The sequence below is a fragment of the Callorhinus ursinus genome, unplaced genomic scaffold, assembly GCF_003265705.2.
Source record: "Callorhinus ursinus isolate GAN/ISIS: 27379988/994484 unplaced genomic scaffold, GSC_fseal_2.0 scaffold3, whole genome shotgun sequence".
NCBI lineage: Eukaryota > Metazoa > Chordata > Mammalia > Carnivora > Otariidae > Callorhinus > Callorhinus ursinus.
The window spans coordinates 28161760-28172931 of NW_027397065.1; the positions used below are offsets into that span (position 1 = coordinate 28161760).

The 11172-nt window shown below is 59.4% G+C and overlaps 1 protein-coding gene across 3 annotated transcripts; it reads right to left on the reverse strand.

The window, feature by feature from the left end:
- Positions 1-520: 520 nt before the first annotated feature.
- Positions 521-10935, reverse strand: FGFR4 (fibroblast growth factor receptor 4). Of its 3 annotated transcripts, none has more exons than XM_073886391.1 (18): positions 10835-10935; positions 8288-8431; positions 7353-7616; positions 7181-7261; positions 6891-7057; positions 6226-6349; positions 5498-5688; positions 5240-5378; positions 4716-4909; positions 4461-4606; positions 4252-4373; positions 2951-3061; positions 2676-2866; positions 2162-2284; positions 2001-2071; positions 1654-1791; positions 1338-1443; positions 521-1241 (listed from the first exon to the last, which is right to left on the reverse strand). In XM_073886391.1, exons 2-18 carry the CDS (start codon positions 8376-8378, stop codon positions 1095-1097), a joined length of 2406 nt encoding a protein of 801 aa, XP_073742492.1. In that variant the 5' UTR covers positions 8379-8431; positions 10835-10935; the 3' UTR covers positions 521-1094. The 3 variants fall into 3 exon arrangements, with proteins under 3 accessions (XP_073742492.1, XP_073742494.1, XP_073742497.1); XM_073886393.1 differs by having other exon boundaries at positions 10790-10935; XM_073886396.1 differs by lacking the exon at positions 10835-10935 and adding an exon at positions 10396-10483.
- Positions 10936-11172: the final 237 nt, after the last annotated feature.

An 11172-nucleotide genomic window follows, 5' to 3' on the forward strand; every position in this document is an offset into this window, starting at 1 on the left:
CTAGCTGGGCGGCAACCAGCTGCTGCCCGGGAGACTGGCCAGGGTGGGGCGGGGCGGGCACAGCCCCCACAAGCCCCCAGTCTGAGCAGCAGAGCGTGGGAGCGGGCAGCAGCCTCGAAGCTGGGTTTCAGGCTTTCACGCTGTGTTAACGGTCAGCTTGGTTAATGCTGAGCAGATGGGGGAGGGGTGCTGCCAGCTCCCTTGGGGACAGTCCCAGGGCAGGCACATGCACATGCATGTGCAGAGGGTACAAGAGTTCCACCCAGCGGATAGGGGTGCCGTGTGGACTCCTCTGCCATTAGCGCTCATTCAGACCATCACGTACACAAGATGGTGCTGGTAAGACAGACCAAGACAGAGGTGCACACAGGTTCCTGGGGGCACCCTGGGGTAGCTGTAGGTGGATGCAAGCCGGAGGCCCGGCACAGAGCCCTCTGTTTGTATCACTCAAGCAAAACTCCCAGCTTGGGGATCCCTCCACCCTGTTTCCCCTCCATCCACTGCAGGGAACACACCAGGAACACAGAGGTTTATTTCAAAAAATAATTTATAAAAGGCCATTTGCTTCTGTGTTTTCGGCAGGCTTCCAGCTGCTCAGCTAGGAGCACAGGGACTGATGCTCTTTCCACCAAGATGCCAGGACAAGCAGCAAAGGGGAGGCAGGGGAGACCAGGGGAAATGGGGTTCAGAGGCCCAAGACTTCCCTGGGTACAAGGAAGCAAGGAGGTTTAGGACAGTTCTACAGCTAGGTCCAGCCAAACCCCTGGATCAAGGACTGAGTGCCAAGGCCGAGGAGGCCAGGCAGAACCCTAACAATCAGGCCATCAGAACACTGGGGCCATGACTGCAAAGGCAGGGGCAGGGCCTTAAGACTGGGCGTGCAGCCTGGCCTGGGAATCCGAGGCCAGAGCAGGAAGCCTCATCTAGGGACCCCAGGAACAAGAACGGACCTCCCCAAAGCAGAACTAGAGCTCTGGGACAGTACCCTGAAGTTGGGGCCTGAGGCTGCCGAAGTCAAGCGCTGCCAGGTTGCAGCTAAGCCGGGGCGGTTGAAGGCCACCGGCCTGCCTGGCTACCCAACCTTGTGCCCCAGCTCATGTCTGTGCCGCAGGGAAGGAGAAGGCGCGGGGCCCCAGGGGCAGGGGGTCGTGGCAGAAGACAGAGTCGATGGAGGAGCAGATGCTGCTGGCATCCCCACCGGTGGGGGCGTAGGGTCCAAAGGTCAGGCGGAGGTCTAGGTACTACGGGGAACAGCGCCGGTCAGTCCGGGTGGTCAGCTGGGATGAGGGCCCAAGGGGAGCGGGCAGAGGGGGATGAGGGCCCGAGGGGAGCAGTACCTCCTCGGAGACGGCCAGCAGGACCTTGTCCAGTGCCTCCACCAGCTGCTTGAAAGTAGGCCTCTGAGAGGGCGCTGCGTGCCAGCACTCTCGCATCAGCCCGTACCTGGCGGGGGCGGAGGCTCTGTGTCAGGGGCAGGGTTTCATGGGGGGCAGGTAGGGCCACTCAGCGGAAGGGCCCGGACACAAGGCTAGGACCTCCCCTTAGGGCTGAGGAGGGGATGGTGACAGTGAATTAGGAGGCTGGGCCTTAAGGCCAAGGCCAAAGGCCGAGGATAAGGACTGTAAGGTTGGGGAGAGGGGTGTGAGGCCTCACAGCTCTGGGGGGCAGTTCGGGGGCCGGTCCATCCGATGGCCCTCCCGCAGCAGTGAGAACAGCTCCTCCACGGGAATGCCGGGGTACGGGGAGCCCCCGAGGGTGAAGATCTCCCACAGCAGGATCCCAAACGACCACCTAGAGGCAGGACCAGGGCTCAGCAGGGCGCAGCTTTGCTCCCTACTCCTGGGGCTGGGATGGGGGACCTCGCAGGCCTGATCCACCACGGAGTCTGGCCCCACTCAGGTCCCAGGGTTGTGCGACCTTGGGCAATTGCGTTGCCCTTTTTGTGGGGTAGGACAATGATCGCTGGCAGATATTCCGGACCCCCAGCCTCCAGGACTCACACGTCACTCTGGTGTGTGTAGACTCGGTCAAATAAGGCCTCAGGTGCCATCCACTTGACAGGCAGGCGGCCCTGGATGGGAGAGGCAGGGGCATTGGCGCGAAGTCCCACAGGTCCTGGTACCCCCCAACCCCCTTTCCAACTCTGCCCCGCCTCCCTCACATTGCTGGTTTTCTTGTAGTAGTCAATGTGGTGGACACCACGGGCCAGCCCAAAGTCGGCAATCTTCATCACATTGTCCTCTGTCACCAGTACGTTCCGGGCAGCCAGGTCCCGGTGGATGCACTGGGGGTAGGGCAGGGGACTTAGGTTTATTAGGACACGTGGCTGGATGCTGGGCACACTGTACTTCACAGTAACCCTGAGGGGAGGCATCATCCACTCGTTTCACAGATGAAGAGGTCAAGATTCAGAGATGAGAGACTAAAGCTAACTTCAGGGCCCACACCCTCCTGCCCACATGGCCTCTTCCCTTGCCCCGTGAGTTAGGGCCTGCGAGAGGAAGGACTGCGGACATGCAGTGTCAACTGTGTACGGATGGGGGGGTACAGAAAGGCTTGGGGACATTGAGACAGGGCAATGGAAAAGGGGAGAGAGGGACAAGATGAGGACATTCAATGCTGGGGGCAGGACAGTGTACAGATGGAGCAGTGAGGATGCTGCCCACCACCCATACCTTCCTGGACTCTAGATAGTGCATGCCTCGGGCCACCTGGTAGGCGCAGGAAACCAGGGCAGGGAAGGAAAGCGGCCCCTCACTGCTCCTCGGCCCGTCAGGGCTGAGGTCGGGGCCTGGGGGCCGCCGGGCCCTCAGGAACTCCCGCAGGTTTCCCTTGGCGGCACACTCCACAATCACATACAGGGGCCCTGTAGAGGTGAAGGGAACAGGGAGGCTGCTGAGGCTACGGCTCCATACCCCACCGTCCCTGCCCTTAGCCCCTTCCAACCCACCTTCCTGAGTACAGACGCCCAGCAGATTGATAATGTTCTTGTGTCGGCCAATCAGCTTCATCACCTCCATCTCAGAGACCAGGTCTGCCAAGTCCTTGTCGGAGGCGTTGTCTGCAGGGATGACAGCCAGGGTATACACATGGAGCTGCAGGGTCACGGACAGGACATGGAGTGCTGGACCTGGAGTCACAAAGGTCTGGACCCGAATCCCCGCTAGGCTGTGTGGCCTTTAAAAAAGTCTTCTAACTTCTCTGAACCTCAGGATCCTCTTGTATCAAAGGGGACAATGGATCATGCCCTACCTCTCACAACAGTTGCAAGAAAACAACAAGATCAAGGGTCTACAAGAGGTGGGCCTCTCTGTGAGTGGGACCAGGAAACAGGAGAACTCTGAATAGGAAGAAGCTCTATCTGGAGGTTTGGCATTAGTTCCCGGATGGGGTGAGAGCTCCTGGGGGCGGGAAGCTGCCTGGCGCCCTGAGATGGGACTGGGGCCTGGTGTGCATCTGGCCTGAGAATTCAGGGAGCGTCCAGTGGGGTGCAGCTAGGGAAGGCTGGGAAGAAGCTGCTCCAGATTCTCTTGAGAAGGCTGAGGACCAGGGGCTGACCTGTGGCCCTGGGCCAATGACATACCCTCCCTGCCAGACCTTACAATGCACATTTCTCAATCCCTGCCTCCCAGAAAGTACCAGGTGGCCCCAGCTGTGCAGAGGGGAGGGGATTGGGGAGGAGAACAGTGGTTTGGGCTGCTCTTGTAGAGGGGGTGGGGGACAGCAGTGAGAGGCTCCGATGGTAGGTCCCAGGTATGTCCTATGCACTTTGGGGCTGGTGCTTGGACTGTTCTCCTAGACTGGTGGACACAGGAGGACAGATCTGGGAAGGGCCCAGGGTTGGGGGGCTGAAGGTGTGACTTGGGGGTACTCAGAAGGAATGAGGTGGAAGCCTATGAGGCTGACAAGGTTATTCAAGGCCAAGGCTGACATGGGGCTAGGGCTGAGGTGGGGGTGTCTGACCCCAGTCACCCCAAATCCTTAGTCATCATCATTCCAGTGGTTAAGATTTTACGTATCAGGCACTTTTCACAAACCTCAGGCCAGGAGGTAGGGACTATTATTTACTCCCAGGTGACAGGTGAGCGAATCAGCTTTGAAATGGCTTGCAAGGGTTGGTAGCAGAGTTGGGCCCTAGGCCCAAGGGTGGGATCCTATAGCCTTTCTGGCCACCAGTGTTCAATTGGTAGCACCATGAGCCTCTTCTGTTAGTCCCAAGGCCACAGCACGTCCCCTGGGGACACCACTCACCCTTGAGCATCTTGACAGCCACGGTGCTGGCTTGGTCAGGCCGGGTGGGGTCCATGCCGAAGGCCTCTGCCCGCACCACCTGCCCAAAGCAGCCCTCACCCAGCGGCTTCCCGAGCACTAGCCTGGAAATGAGAATGCCGGGGCCTCAGCCATGGGAACGTCCTTCCTACCTGGAGCCTGCACGCCCATCCTCTCTCCATGCAGCGTACCTGTCCCGGGGGAACTCCCACAGTGGGTCGAGAGGTAGGTCTAGACTCACAAGGCCAGCGAGCAAGGGAGGGCCACTGGAGGAGAGACGGACACCCCGCACCAAGGAGGAGCTTGACTTGGCCGAAGAACCCGACTCCAGGGAGAACTGTAAGGCGGGTGACTCGGTCAGCCTGCTAGAGCTGAGCTGGGCTGGGGAAGGCAGGCCAAGAGCTTCACTATGGGGACACGATAGTGGGTGGGGAGCAGCATGGTACCTGTCGGGCCAGAGGGAAGCGGGACAGCTTCTGCACGGTGGCGGGCTGCCTGGGGTGCCGGCTGATGAGTACCTGCCCTCGATACAGCCCGGCCAGCAGCAGGAAGACAACCAGAGCCAGAGAGCCTGACACGTACAGAATGATGTCCGTGTACCTGGCCTCTGGCGCCGCTGCTGTCCATGTGAGGTCCTCCTCTGCCCACAGACAGACACATATACAGGCAGAAAACGGATTGGTCAGTGGTTAGATGGCCAGCCCTAGATCCTCTAACTCAGGCCTCACAGCTCCCAACACACACCGGGACACTCACCAAGAAAGCTGCAGTTATATCCCGCCCTGCACACCCCTAACCCAGAGGGTCACATGGCAGTCGCATGTGGACATGCACAGAAGCACTGCCACTCGAGGAATCAAGCCCACAAATCCGCATGCTACGTCCCAAGCCCCACAGGCCAAGAGACACAGCCTGCTGCCGGGTCAGAACGGGATTCTTGCAGCCTCTCCTGGCCCCCTCGAGCGCTCACCTGGCAGCACCGTGAGCCAGGCTGACTGGTAGGAGAGGCCAATGGAATTGCCCGCCAGGCAGGTGTACTCGCCCGCATCCTCAGCTGACACGTTCCGAAGGTATAGGACCTCCACCTCTGAGCTATTGATGTCTGCTGTCTGGGGATAGGGGACATACTCAGGGGTCACAACAGGGCCAGGAAGGAAGTGGGGCACCACCCCCCACCTCCATGCCCCATGGGAGGACAGTAGGGTTCAGGGGCTGGTAGGGGCTGGACCTTCAGGACTTGCACGTAGGGGAAGCCGTCGGCCCCAAAACTGCTGCCATTGATGACGATGTGCTTCAGCCACTGGATGTGGGGCTGGGCATCGCTGTACACCTTGCAGAGCAGCTCGACATTGCTGCCGGCCACAGCTGTGGTGTTGGCCGGAAGCCCCGCCTGCAGGATGGGCCGGTGCGGGGACCGCTCTGGGGGCCGGGCCAGGCGGTCAACCCTGACCAGTGGCACCCACAGAAGCACCCTGGTCACCCGCCTCCAGCAACCCCCCCCCCCCGCCTCAGCTCAAGGGAGGGAACTTCCTGATATGCAACTCAGACCTTGTCCACCCCTGCTTACCCTGCTGAAACCTTCCATAGCTCCCCATTGCCTTTGGAGTCAAGGGCAACTTCATAGTCTAGCATTCAAAACCCTCCACACGCATGGCTCCCTGCTTAAATGCCACAACCCAGGCATACACCTCTTCACAAATGCATTGTATTCATTACACCTAGGACCTTGATTCAGCCTGGGCCCTCTGCCTGGATGTCTCTCCCACTTTTTCTCTCAGCTGACCCCTGTTCCTCCAGGCCAACATTACCCCCCATGCTTCCCTCCCACCCACGGGGACACCTAGGGCAGCTTGAGCCATCTAAGACTGAGTCCGTCTTGCCTGCCAGACTGGGCGCTACCTGAGGGCAGTGCCAGGGCTCCCACCCCCAGACCGCCTTGCCTGCCCGTCCGCTCACCCAGCACATCCAGCAGATAGCTATAGCGGATGCTGCCCATAGAGTTCTCCACGAGGCAAGTGTATGTGCCACGGTCCGAGGGCACCACACTTTCCATCACCAGGCTCCAGTGCTGGTGGCGCAGCTGGGGGCAGGGGAAGCATCTATGAGTGGCCATCCACCTGTGCCCACCCAGGAGTCCAGGGCAAGAAGAGGCTAGATCCTGCCCACAGGGTTCTTCTCAAGTTCTCCAGGCCCTGGGGAGGCCAGGCCAAGGCCAAGAAGTGTCTGAACCCTTGGTTTGAGCTTTTGAGTTTTAGCATGGCCTCTTCCCGGCTGTACCACCGTGAGCCAATTTTTGCCCTCTCGGAGTGTCAGCTTCCTCACTGCAACCTAGAGCTGACCCTGCAGGGTCTTCCCAGGAGAATTAGCTACTAAAACTCCATACCTGCCAGTCAGTGAGCCTTCCCACTTCACAAGGAAAGCTAAGGCTGAGAGATTAAGTCACTGGCGGGAGGGTAGCAGAGTGGGGACCTGAATCAGAGTTGTCCCAGTCCGCCGTCTAGTGCTCCTTCTAAGGCCGGAGGCTGCCTTCCTCATTAGAGAAGGAATGACTTCGAGGTCTGAGCAGACCATTGGGGGAGTGAAAATGGAGGAGCGGATGGTCTTAGAACCTAGAGACTCACCCGAATGCCTCCAATGCGATGCTCCCCATGGAAGTCCTGTCCATCCTTGAGCCAGCGGATGGTGGGCGTGGGGTTGCCTGCAGCTGGACAGCGGAACTTGACAGTGTTCCCGGCAGGCACTGCATGAAGTTTTTTCTCCATGCGCTGAGGGTGTGTCCAGTAGGGAGCTGGAGGGGAGGGGAAAGGAGAACTCAGTGCCCCCAGGATGACCACCTGTTTCCACACAGGTCTCTTCTTCTCAGTGACCAGCTGGGAGGTAGGGAACTGAGTCCCTGAGGACTCATACTGACCTTGCTGGGGGTAAATGTGCCCATTCAAGGGGCCCCCGTGGGCTTTAGGGTCCTCATTACCATTGCTGGAGGGCAAGGAGTCTATGTCAGGGACAAAGAGAGATGTCTGAGGTCTAGGATGGGGAGGGTCTCTCTCCCCAGGCACCCTTTAGCCCCTGGTAGGCCCCCTTACCATCTACAACCAAGGTAACATTGCGCAGGACAAGCATGGAGCCTCGTGCCAGGCAGAGGTAGCAGCCAGCATCCTCCGGTAGGGAGCTGGCGATCTCCAAGCGGCCCCTCCAGCCTCGTACCCGGCCAGCAGGCGGTAGGCGACTGCCTTCCTTGTACCAGTGGCCACCACGCTCAGCCCGGCCACAGCATAGCCGCACAGGCTGCCCAAGGGCCACGGTCAGCTCCGGCTCTCGCTGCTCCGGGCTGGGGGCCAGGCAGGGCTCTGTGGGCCAAGGGCAGAGGTCAGTGAGCCCCCCACAGCCCCAGCTGAGGGAGCCCCCTGCGTACAGAGAACATGCTGCACAGGCAGGGCACAAGCATCCCTCGACACATGCTGGACAGCTGCTCTTCAACATACACACATCATCACATGCTACAGACACTGTATGTGAGGCAATTGCCATGCCTCTGTGTGCATCACGCACACGGTGCAGAGCATACATGCTGGACTGGGCATGCCATTGCCACACACAAACACACACCCACCACATGCTATAGGTGCCACATCCAGGGCACATGCCACACCTCCAGGGCACAGCACACTCACGGTGCATACACCACACATGCTGCTGGGCCTCCCAAACCACACACCCGGTGCACAGAACACACACACACACACACACACACACACACACACACACACGCGCGGCCAGGAGCTCACCACCAGCTCTGCAGCCCAGCTCAGGACCCTTCACCCTGCAAGGCCATTCCTCTCTTGTGGACATAGAGATAGGTGGACGCTTGCTGGGAGCCAGACACTGAGTCTCAATGGTTGAGCCCTGCCCTGCTGTCACCTCCTCAGGGACTGGGCCAGGTCCTTTCCAGTTTTGCTTAGCTAGTAGCCCCCTCCAGGTTGCCCTCCCCTGCCACCCTCTCCCACCTTAAAGGCCATACCTAGCTCCATTTCCTCAGAGGCTTCAAGGGACAAAGCTGGAGCCCCAGGCACCTCCACCAGGACCCCCAGCAGGGCCAACAGCAGCCACATATCCTCTCTGCTGCTCACAAGGACCCAGGCTGGGCTTACCACCAACTGCCTTCCTGCAAAGGAGGGAGAAGAACTCCTGCTGGGCATGCACCTTTGGTGGTGCTATTCCCCTATTTTGCAGATGAAGAAACTGAGACCAGAAGTGGTCAGAGGACTTGTCCAACACCCCCCCCCCCCGCCCACACAGCAGCATGGCAGAGACTGGAAGAGGCTCTGCCGTTGCCAGAGCCCAAAGCTTCTTCACAGTACGTTGTGCAGGGGGGCAGGGCCGGGCTTCCTGCTCTCCTCTGGTCCTGCTGAGACCCTGGCACAAGTTCACAGAAAGGGCAGTTTGGGGATTCTTTCTTTGGAGGAAAGCAGAGAACGGAGACATATCTTCTGCTCGCTCTCAGCACACATAATTTATTTTTTGCTGAATAAATGAATTTATTGCTGAAGAACCCAAAAAAAAAAATCTAATACAAGGCCAAACTTCAGCATCTGGATGTTATCTGAGCTGACCCACACTTCTTCTAGCATTGCTGACATTTTCATGGCCAGCTTTGAATACCTTCAGTGGCAGGGCACTCACTCCTAACAAAGCAGCACATTCCATGGTGAGCAGAAGTTCTTCCTCATTCTGAACCAGAATGGCATGCTGGGAATACATCTGCTTTTTGTGTCCTCACAACTCTGTTTGAGGCAACGGGCTCTATGTCCAACAAAGCCAAGTTCTAATCCTGACTCTTACCAACTTGCAAGTCCCTGTCCCTCTCTGGGTGCTGTCCTCCAAGGGCTGCTTTGAGGATAAAAGAGACCATATATGTAGGGGTTGGGAACACAGAATGTTGGCATGTTCTTCCCCTCCCTCCCCGTGACTCTCACCCTGGGTCTGCCTTTGGCCAATTACCTCTGATTCTGGTGCGGTTCCTGTCAGGTATGATGTACACACCCACCCTATCCATATGCCAACAAGGATGTCTCCATCTCTCAAAAGAACACTCAAAACAGCCTCAGCTGGGGCAGGGGAAGAGGAGACCAACGTAGTCCCAGGGGACTACTGGCTATTACCTGGGGCTTCATAAGTCAGGAGGCACTGGTGTCTATGAATCTATCTTGCCCAGGAAGCTCACTGCACCCTCTCTCTTCAGCCACTGCCCCCTTCCAGCTCTGGCTGAGGCAGGGGGCACTTAGCTTGTCCTGACCAAAACCATCACCTCCCCCATCCAACTGTTCCTTCCCTGCGTTGCCCCCGCAGCTGGGGCATCATCTCTTCCCATCTGCCTTCACCCCTCCTCTACTTCCAGTCCCATCTGCCTCCTCAATCCTTCTCCAGTCCATCTCACCTCCCTTGCTTGGACCCAAGGCAGGCCATGGTCATCTCTAGCTTGGGCCTTTGCAAACATCTCCCTTGGCTCTCTAGCCTCCACTCTCCAGCAGGGCTTTAGAAATTACAAGTATCTGCCATGTCACCACCCCATATCCCCAGCTTTCAAGCCCTTAATGGCTGCCCATGTCCAGCAGGGTCCAATCCACAGTTCATCCAGCATTCTAGGCCTCCCTCCCTGCCCTTGTCAATATCTTTAGTTGCACAGTCTGCTCCTTCAACCTCTTCAGCAGGAAAGCCATTGGCTTTCAAAACTGGGCATGTCTTCTCTCTTGCACATACATACCTCTGTGTCCCCATTTCTCTTCTCCACCCGACTCAGATGCCACTGTCCCTGCACTCACCCCCAGTTTCCATGGCCCTCTTCCATAGAATCCCCCTACCCTGCTCTGCTCTGCAGGGAGAATAGCCCTCTGGGTCCACAGCTCCAGTTGGGAGAGGGGCCGAGGCCTGGGGATTTTATTCCCATTCCTAGGCTGCCCCGACCTTGTTAACCTCAGGACCCTTCCTCGGATCACACGCGGCCGCAGACAGACCGACCCACCGCCTTGCTCAGAGGCTGATGGGCCTGCCTTTGGCATCAGACAGTCCTGGGTTCTCCTCCAACCTCCCGGACTCAAGCGTTGGGGGACCCTGGGCAAAGGACCGCACCTCTCGGATCCTCAGCTTCCTCATCTCTACTCCGGGCGCGCAGACGGTCCAGCAGCCGAGGGACCAGCGCGCTTTTCTTCCTCCACCCTTACCCTGCCACCCTGGGGGGAGGTGCGAGTCGGCAAGTCCAGAGGGGGAGCTGCAAAGACAGCCGGCCCGCCCCCGTCCGGTGGGCAATGAGTAACCAGCTCCACGGCCAGGGTGCTCTTTGGACGGAGCGGGACAAAAGGCCCTGTGTGCGCTGCGGGTTACTGATTTACCGTCTCCTCCACCCCCCTTCCGAGAGGACGCCCAGGTCCCCAGTGCTAGGAGGGGGCAGCTCCCTGAGCCCAGCTGCCGCTCGCCCTCTGGCGGCGGGGAGCGCAGCCTGGGCCTGCAAGGGATCGCGGCTCACCTCGAGCCTCTGTGCTCCCGCTCCAGGCACAGGGTCCCGGCTCACCTGGGTCCTCCGCGGCCCTGCTCCCAGCTCCGGCCAGTGCCGACACCCGCGCCCAGCGGGGACCGCAGACTCAGCCGGGGCGCTCCTCCGCCCCGGGCCAGAGAGCCAGGAATGCACCCGCGACAGCGGGGTGGCCGCGGGAGGCCCAGCGCCCCGCCCCCCTCGGGCCCCGCCCCTCCTGGACCAGCTCTATCCTGACAGCGGCTTGGCTGGGGACAACCCAGCGCCCCGCCCACCCCCGGCCCGGCCCCTCCTGGACCAGGTCTACCAAGACAACCACGACGCGGCGAGTAGCACAGCGTCCCGCCCACCTGGGGACCAGTCCCCAGACCCAACAG

Bases quoted from the DNA above. Each gene is read 5' to 3' on its own strand.
- FGFR4 (XM_073886391.1), bottom strand. From the start codon at position 8,378: ATGTGGCTGCTGTTGGCCCTGCTGGGGGTCCTGGTGGAGGTGCCTGGG. The intron at 7,058-7,180 runs GTCAGTATGAGT...CCTCCCCTCCAG, and splicing joins GCACATTTACCCCCAGCAAG to CTCCCTACTGGACACACCCT. The intron at 2,867-2,950 runs GTGGGTTGGAAG...TCACCTCTACAG, and splicing joins GGGCGTCTGTACTCAGGAAG to GGCCCCTGTATGTGATTGTG.